This window comes from Saccostrea cucullata, unplaced genomic scaffold (assembly GCF_032062105.1).
Source record: "Saccostrea cucullata isolate Sc308-1 unplaced genomic scaffold, CSIRO_AGI_Scuc_v1 ctg10754, whole genome shotgun sequence".
Lineage (NCBI taxonomy): Eukaryota > Metazoa > Mollusca > Bivalvia > Ostreida > Ostreidae > Saccostrea > Saccostrea cuccullata.
Genome location: NW_026918307.1, coordinates 1,371 through 10,949, shown reverse-complemented (window position 1 = coordinate 10,949; position 9,579 = coordinate 1,371). Strand labels below are relative to the sequence as shown.

The window sequence follows — 9,579 nt, the reverse complement described above, 5'->3', positions numbered from 1 at the left end:
TTCTATTATGGAAGCTCGTTAGGGGTCAAAATTTAGGACACGAATCATGACTAATTTTTTAAGACATTTTGCTTCATATCTTTTAAAGTATAATTATTTTGTTAAAACATACTGAACAAGATTTGTGCAAAACATCGAGATCTTAAATATGATACCAAGAAAAAAGCGCTGACTCATCACATTAAGGGCAAAAAAGGGGCCAAAAGTCTTTAATCGATAACTCTTTAACAATCAATATTTTGGTATATATTACTGAACAAAAAATGTTGAGTTTAACAATCTACAACCATATATTATGATATTCATATCATATGAAACGTAATTAGGGGCCACAAGGGGCCAGAATGCTAAATCGTTGATGCTTTATATCTCGAAAGGGAGAAATATTTTGATAAGCACTATTGAACAAAATATGTTCAAAATAATGTTCTAAACAATATGCAACTTTTCATATTTTGCTAAACGTCCCCATTAAGGAGTTGAAGGGTTGGCCCCTAAAAAATTCTTTTGCTAATAGCTCAAAAACGAATAAGAATGTCTGAACAATTATTGAACACAAAATGTTCAAAATCTTAAGACCTTCAAGATGAGATCCCGAAATAGGGGCTGGGCACTCGAATTAGAGCCAGGAGCCAAAGTCTTTTTCAATAACTCATTAACAGTCAATATTTTGTTATACATTACTGAAGCAAAAATGTCTATCTAAACAATCTACAGCTATATATTATAATTTTTATAACATACTGGTGCATGATTAGGGGCCACAAGGGGCAGAAAATGCCAAATCTTTGACGCTTTATATCTCGAGAGTGAGAAATATTTTGACAAGTAATATTGAACAAAAGATGTTCAAAATCATGTTCTGAACAATATGCAACCTTTCATTTTTAGCTAAACGTCCCCATTAGGGAGTTGTAGGGTGGTCCCTAAATATTTCTTATGCAAATAACTCAAAAACGAAAAAGAATCTCTGAATAGTTGTTGAACGAAAAGTGTATAAAATCATAATAGCTTTAAAATGAAATCAAGAAAAAGGGGCTGGACACTCAATTTAGGGGCCAAGAGGGGCTAAAAGTCTTCAATCGATAACTCTTTATCAGTTAATATTTTGTAATACATTACTGAAGCAAAGATGTTTATCTCAACAATTTACAACTATATATTATGATTTTTTTTTCGTATGGTACATAATTAGGGGCTACAAGGGGCCAGAATGCTAAATCTTTGACGCTTTATATCTCGAAAGTGAGAAATATTTTGACAAGTAATATTGAACAAAAGATGTTCAAAATCATGTTCTGGACAATGTGCAACCTTTTATTTTTCGTTAAACGTCCCCATTAGGGAGTTAAAGGGCTGGTCCCTAAATATTTCTTTTGCAAATAACTCGAAAACGAAAAAGAATCTCTGAATAGTTGTTGAACAAAAAGTGCTCAAAACCCTAAGAGCTCCAAGATGAAATCCAGAAAAAGGGGCTGGGTGCTCAAATTAAGGGCCAAAAGGGGCTAAAAGTCTTTTTTCGATAACTCTTTAACAGTCAATATTTTATTATTTATTACTGAAGCAAAAATGTTCATCTCAACAATCTACAACTGTATATAATAATTTTAATGTCGTATATTACATAATAAGGGGCCACAAGGTGCCAGAATGCTAAATCTTTGACGCTTTATATCTCGAAAGTGAGAACTATTTTGACAAGTAATTTTGACAAAACATGTTCAAGTCCATGTTTTGAACAATATGCAACCTTTCATTTTTCGCTAAACGTCCCCATTAGGGAGTTGAAGGGTTGGCCCCTAAATATTTCTTTTGCGAATAACTCAAAAACGAAAAAGAATCTCTGAATAGTTGTTGAACAAAAAGTGTTCATAATCCTGAGAGCTTTAAAATTTTATGAAGAAAAAAGGGCTGATCCCTAATATTAGGCCCGGTGGGTCAAAAGTCGATTTTAGAAGTCTTTATTGTTCAATGTCTTTTTACAGATCATGGAAAATCATTATTTTAAAATGAAAATCTCAATCAAAATCTGATCTCATCTCATCAAGAATCGAACGGAAGACCCACTCGTTGCTCGCAACGAGATCGTATCTAGTTATTATTATTATTATTTTTTTCTTTACACATTTTTGTGCAGACGATTTCTCAGAGATGCTTGGATAGATTGACTTGAAATTTTCAGGAAAGATGTATCATGAACTAAACCTTATTCTTTTTTATTTGCTTGCAAGAGCGCGCCTGCAAAACGTGAAATGACCAATAATTAAATTGCCGTAACTTTTACATTTTTCATGTAAGCTTTGATATTTAGAATATATAGACATATTATAAATGTAGATAAGATGACATTGTCAACATGCCATTTTGCGCGCACATGCTTGCAAGAGGGGCACGTGCAACACGTGAAATGACCAATATATTGGATATAGCCGTAACTTTTCTATTTTTGGATGAAATCTTTTTAAATTTATAATGTAAGGATATATTAGTAGCGTAGACAAGATGACATGGTCAAAATGCAAGACCTCACGTGCTGCACGTGCGCTTCCCCCTGATTGGCTAAATAAATCTCATATTTTTTTGTTTTTCGACGAAATCCTATGAAATTTTGAACATAGCCATGCATTAAGATATCCTACAACACGATATATAGAAATTATCATGAAAACACGTGCATGCACGTGTGCTGCAATCTGATTGGCTTAAACTTTAAAGAGCTATAACTCCCTTGGTTTTCAACCAAACAAGGAATTTGGAACATAGATCGATATAATGAACTTCTAAAAGAAGGTATGGTCATATGCACATGCATACACGTTCGTGTACGTGCGCTGTAATCTGATTGGCTGAAACTTTAAACAGCTATAACTCCCTTGGTTCTCAACCAAACGGGGTGGGATTTAGAACATAGATAGATGTAAAGGATTTACAAAAAGGTATGGTCACCATGCTCATGTATCAGTGGTGCACGTGAAATGAGTAAAATCAAAAATACACCTGAATGAGCGTATCTTTTTTATACTTTTGGATTAAAATTTTAAAATTTAGTATATAAAAAATATATAGATTGTGTAGACAAGATGATATGGCATTACGCACATGCATTCCATGCGCACGCATGCAATGCTAAAATTTGAATGAACTTGGCGTTGTTTAAGTCTCAAATGCATAGATTTTGTCCTATTTAATGAAGCTTACAGGGAATATGGCACCAAAAGGGAGTTGGGGACTTTTGGGGAAAATTTAAAATCCCCGTTACAATTAGCACTAGTTTCTAGTGAAATCAAACTTTCAAGAAACACGATATTTTGAAATAGTCTTAAATATCATAAAATGTATCTCATATCTTTTTTAATGTTTTAAGCAAATAAATAAAACATAATATAAATTAATAAAATACAATTATTTAGTTGTAAATAGCTTTAAAATTGGTGAAAAATCAGCATTTTTTTGGGGGGGGGTTTGTCTATAAACATATCCCCCCCCCCCTTCCCCCCGTGAAACACAAAAAGCTAATTGGCATAAATTTGTTAAATGACAGTCCATATTACCTGTAAGAAGGAATTTTTGTTTCATGGGGGGGGGGGGGAGATGTTTTAAAAATACTTTCCGTTTTCTGTTGATTTCTATAGTGAAAACACAAGTTTTACCAAAATTATAAAGTTGTCTCTCTTTGGTACCCCAAATAAGTAACGTTTTATGAAAATTCATATAAATATCTATAAAAAATTTTAAAACTTGAATATTCTTATGTAAATTTGAATTCCATACTCCCACCCCATCTCAGAGGAGTCCTTATTTTAACAAACTTGAATCTACACTATAGAGGACGCTTCCATATAGTTAAATATACATGCATGACTTATCATGCTTTTTGCTGTTTATGAGAAGATTTTTCCTACTATGTAAAAATTTGATCACTGATTTAAAAATACGAAAAAAAAATTCCAATGCAAATACATATATTCATCTCACCTTCTCCATTTTTCCCAGCCTTTTGAAGCAGATGATGACATCTTACCATAACTGTAGTCTCTCAAACACTTCTAGAGCTCCACCAATGGACCCTATACTTATAAGAAGCTCTGCTTGTGTCTGTTAATAAAGAAATAACTGTAGTCTCAAAAAACCCCAAAAGCACCACCAATAGACCTAATGCTTAATAGGAGCTCTGCTAGCTGTCTCTTGTTAAGATAAAAATAACTGTAGTCTCTTAAACACTTCTACAGCACCATCAAAAGCCCCGATACTTAATAGGAGCTTTGCTAGCTGTGTATGTTAACATAAAAACAAATAGACCTGATACTGTATAGAAACTCTGCTGACTTTCTCGTGCTCTTAACATAGAAATAACTGTACTCTTCCAAACTCAATGATTGATTTCGCACATGTACTAACACAACTCAATGAGCGGCCTCTACAAATAAGTAAGAGACCCATGAGCCATTTTGCTTAACTGTGTCAGCATTGCTTTTCTGTTCATCATAAGAGTGTGTAAGTTTTTTTAATACTCTAAAGAAAAATTAAAATTACATACTGTGGCTCCTAAACTACCATGGGGGTTCTGATTTAAACAAACCTAAATGTACACAATGGAGGTAAATTCCATATACTGTGAAATCACTAATTTAGGGGGGGGGAGTTAATTTTAGTTATTCTCGAGGTATAGAGAGAACAACGAATTTATGACCACCATGAAATGTAAAATTACTAATGCATTATTACTAAACATTTTCAAACCACAAAATCAAATCCCCCCAAAACCCATAATTTTTTCTCAAACCTCGAAGATCCCACAAAAATATGTGAGTTTACAGTACTTCAATACATGTTTTTGTACGACTTTTTGCTGTTCTTCATTTTCGCTAGCTAAGGGTTTCTGATGTTCTACTCTCCCCCTGACGTGAGCATGAGAAACCCTTGGGTAGGGAAGATGGATGTTCTGATAAAGATTGTTCCTACTTTATAGAAACTTGAACTGTTCTGATATGAAAAAAAAACCAGAATCTACACAACCCGAGGATGCTTCCTATAAATTACCTCAATAATCAAGGCTTTGCTGTGCTTGAGAGATTATTTAATGATTTTCCATATACTTTTACTTATAAAACTTTCATATCTGTGTATTTGATACTAAAACATTACTATTTTTTATGTTGTTGAAAAATTTTCTTTCAAAATCACATTTTTCTTTTTAATATACACATTAAAGCATTTAGTTCTTTGAAATAAATTTAAAAAATTAAGATATCATAAATTATTCACATAACATTATCTAGTACCTATAAAGTTGCACTGTAAAGAGCAATAATAGCATTCAAGGTATTTATACCCCCTTCTACACCAGGAAGTATAAATACCTGACAGGTTCATGTAGATACGGGTAACTAAGTCACATGATCAGACTTAACTTAAAGATCAACAGGACGCCATTACTGAAGTCAGGTAATAAACATATGAGTAACTGAAGTATTTATCAAATTGAGAAAAAATGTTGATAAGTTCTAAAAATTCATTGCTGTAGATTTAAACGAAGAGAAAAAAAATGTGATAAAGATTCAATGCATGAATGCTGTATTATATTGACTTGTTTATCTTCCTGTGTATACTTCCAGAAATTTCTTTAATCTTCTCTGATATACACAGCACTCAATTTCTAATCATTCGTCCATTATCCTCCTGTTCATTTTTAGATTAGACAAGTCAATCTCCAGACACACATTACTAATATGACAAGTAACTCATTGTACCATTATGGAATATCATGAGGGTAAAAAAATCTACAGAATATATGCTTCACTGATCCGTCTTTTTTAAATTACTTGCAAACATCAAATACAAAATATAAGGGCTCAGTCACAGAACACCAAATATCATCATCAAGGGAGGTGTAGACTATGTTTTAGACAGTTTGTGTTAATTTATATCAATTCAGTAAATCATGATGAAATTAATCTACTGTTATTCTTGAAGGTAAAGTAAGGTACTGTAAGAGTGGGACAAGTAAAAAATAATTCTGGACAAATTACATTTGTTTGAAGCTTGTCTGAGTGACAACTGTGTATTTTCCTTAATGTTGAGCTCTAATGCAATGTAGTTCTCTGGTCTGCCAAAATTTCTGATGCCCTGAAATCCAGTTAATATATGTATAGTATATAATATTGAATAATATTTTTTGGTTTCAGGCACTTAATTTAACCATGAACCCCCGTACCACTGCCCAGGACATGATGCGATGTAACTTGTGTGAGAACGGTGTGGTACAGATGCACTGTGATACATGTCTTGTCAACCTGTGCACAGCTTGCGTAGGAAAACACATGATATCTGATGAATCCAAAGATCACAAAGTCGTCAAATTTCAGTTGAGGAATTCTACCCCTCTCTACCCTGGATGTACATCTCATTTCAAAGAACGATGTAAAATGTACTGTAAACAATGTGACATTCCTGTCTGTATAAGTTGCATTGAATCCAATCAACATTTGGGTCATGAATTATCTAATATCTTAAGCATTTTGGATGAAAGAAAGGACATGCTTACAAAAGAAGGACATGAACTAAATGAAACAATTTATCCAACCTACCAGGACATTGCCTCTGATGTACAAAACAGAATGAGTCAGTTAGAAAAGGAATATGGAGTTCTCTCAACAGCCATAACAAAACATGGAGAGGACTGGCACAGAGAAATTGACAAACTTGTCAAGAAACTTAAAGCTGAAGTTGATGAGATGAAAAACACACAGTTACAAACTCTACAGAAACATCTGGATGAAATAAACAAGACAATGTCTGACATCAAGGATGAAATTGATTCAGTTGAAATGGCTATAGACACTAATGACTTGTCAAAACTCTTTGGGGTCAGATCAAATGCACAAAGATACAGAAATCTTCCATAAAAGAAAGTGCTATCTTAACCCAAATTCATCCCAGGAAAAATCCACGGAGGGATGTTTGGATCTTTATCATCAAGTTCTTTAACTTCAGATAAACATGGCTACAGCATGAAGACGACACTGAAATCACCAGAAGCTGGATCCTCTCCTCCAGTCAAACAGCTGCTTGATGAACCAGAGACTGTCACCACCATAGACACTGGGTATAGAAGCCTTTACAGTGTGGCCTGTCTGAGTGATCAAGAAATCTGGACAAGTGGAGAAGACAGCACCATGAAACTCTACAGCATCAATCAGGGATCACTGCTCAAGTCAATCAGAACAAGGTCAGGGTTCATACCATGGGACATAGCAGTGACAAAAAGTGGAGATCTAGTTTATACTGATTACTACAAGGATAGAACTGTGAACATTTTGAAGAGTGAGAAGTTAGAGGAGTTGATCAGCCTACAGGAATGGGAACCTCGCAATGTCAATAGTACCTCCTCTGGTGACCTCCTGGTTATCATGTACAGTGATGATAGAAAACAAACAAAAGTTGTTCGTTACTCTGGCTCCACAGAGAAACAAACCATCCAGTTTGATGATAAAGGTAAACCTCTCTATTCATCTGATTCCTATAACAGATACATAACTGAGAACAGGAACCTGGATATATGTGTGTCTGAAAATAAAGCTAAAGCAGTAGTGGTGGTTAATCAGGCTGGAAAACTGAGATTCAGGTACACTGGACATACTCCTGCTCCAAAAAACAAACCATTCAGTCCACGAGGAATTACCACAGACAGTCAGAGTCACATCCTTACAGCTGATAATGAGAATGAGTGTGTCCACATCATAGACCAGGATGGACAGTTCCTCCGTTACATAGACTGTGGACTGAGTCCTTGGGGATTGTGTACGGATACAAATGACAATCTGTTTGTTGCTCAAAATAGAAAAGTGAAGAAAATCAAATTTCTGAAGTGAAATGCATGACTGTGTTGTATTCTATATAATTAAACAAATAGAAATATGCAATATCACTGATATATGTACATGATTATGTTTATTAGTATGCTGATATTAATATAGAAAATAAAACTGTAGTCTCTTAAAAAACTTCTAAAGCACTCCACATTTACGGTACAGCTCAGTAAGATGTCTGTGTACGTAGGAGATAACTTATCTCTAGAGCCCCAACAGACAGCAACAGATCAGCTAGCTAACTAGTACTAGTTCATATACCCCATACAGTGTTGAGTTATAGCATTACATACAACTGATAATGACAGAGAACAGAGTAAGATTACCATTCATGATTTCATGCATGTTACAGTTACTTCTATCAGAATTTTTAAATATTTAAAACACTGTTTAATGGTACAGTAATCAATGTAATACCTCTAGTTTCCAAAATGGAGGAAGCTTCACAGAGAAGAACAAGAAGAGTCTGTCTGATGCTGGGGGGTCATTAGTTTTCATCTGATTCACCAACTCCTGTAATACAGACAAAAGCGTTGTTTCTACAGTAGATGCCAGATAAACTTCAATAATTCTCAAGCATCAATATCTGAAATATCATGAAAAGTCCTTTACATTTATGTATTTACACCTGAAATATTTAAAAAAAAAATATTTTCTTTGCTGAACTGAAATAAAAATTTAACTGTACCTCTATCTGCATCATTGACCTCTCAACTCGCCGCCGACTTCCTTTCTCTAGACATGACCGTCGATAGAGACAGGCCAAAGTAACACTCCAGCATTTGGCCTGAGACAAAACACACTACAACAAAAATTTGCCATCATTAACTTTGTGTCCTGATCAATTCTGCTTTAGTTTAACCAAATAAGTTTTCAAATAGACATAGAAATTTGATTTGATACCCGATATGTTAAAACTCATTAAATCAGACATAAAATGAATAGCTCAGGCCGGAATTAAAAATATCTTTGTTTCCCCTAACCCGACCCTAAATTCTCAAGTTGGGTCGGTAGGTATGTAAACAATTTTATTTTCTGACAGTAGCTTTGAAAAAAAAACATTCTAAAAATTAATGAAAGAAAAGTACAAAAGAAAGCGATTTGTGAACAAAATGCTAAGTATCGTACATATGCCATTTAAAACCAAAATTCATAATTAATTAATTCACAACTGTTATTTAGTTCAATTTGTGAAATATCTCACGCCATCGCATTTATATAAATTGATTAAAATAGATAAGATTCTTAAATACGCAAAGACCGGACAAACGGTATTTTTTTAAACCTTCCATCAGCCTTCAGAGCTTAAAGAAGATCAAAAAACTTTTTAGAGGGCCATGAGATTTGCAGTGGTTCTGGAGCATTTTGTTTTGAAGTTAAGAAGTGGCTAAGTTTAAATTGCAAGTTAAAATCCCAATGAGTAACGTTAAAAACAGTCCTTCAAAAGGGGGCTATAGAATCGTATGTCCAGTGTCACAGAAGATGCCTGCTAAAAAAAGTCCCCCACAGCTTAAGGCAAAAAAATTAGTATGTCTAAATTTAAAAGATGGGGAAATGTTTAAATATCATCCTAACAAATCTTAAAGGGATAAAAAGCAAAGAAACAACCAATTTTCAAAGGGCCCAATTAAAGAAAAATACACTGAACATCTCAGGAAGCTGAATCATGATTTCAAAAGTATTTATAAAGAGTATTCAAACAATATTTAAT

General features: G+C 33.9%; 1 protein-coding gene and 1 long non-coding RNA gene across 2 annotated transcripts; one reads left to right on the top strand and one right to left on the bottom strand.

Moving 5' to 3' along the window:
* Positions 1-4,124: 4,124 nt before the first annotated feature.
* LOC134262890 (uncharacterized) lies at positions 4,125-8,728 on the bottom strand. The gene is made up of 3 exons (XR_009991131.1): positions 8,557-8,728; positions 8,286-8,381; positions 4,125-4,184 (listed from the first exon to the last, which is right to left on the bottom strand). It is a non-coding gene; the product is annotated as an uncharacterized LOC134262890 (long non-coding RNA).
* Positions 5,407-7,871, top strand: LOC134262881 (uncharacterized). Its single transcript, XM_062745204.1, has 2 exons — positions 5,407-5,445; positions 6,186-7,871. The coding sequence occupies exon 2, from the start codon at positions 6,957-6,959 to the stop codon at positions 7,869-7,871; it is 915 nt and encodes a 304-aa protein (XP_062601188.1). The 5' UTR covers positions 5,407-5,445; positions 6,186-6,956.
* Positions 8,729-9,579: the final 851 nt, after the last annotated feature.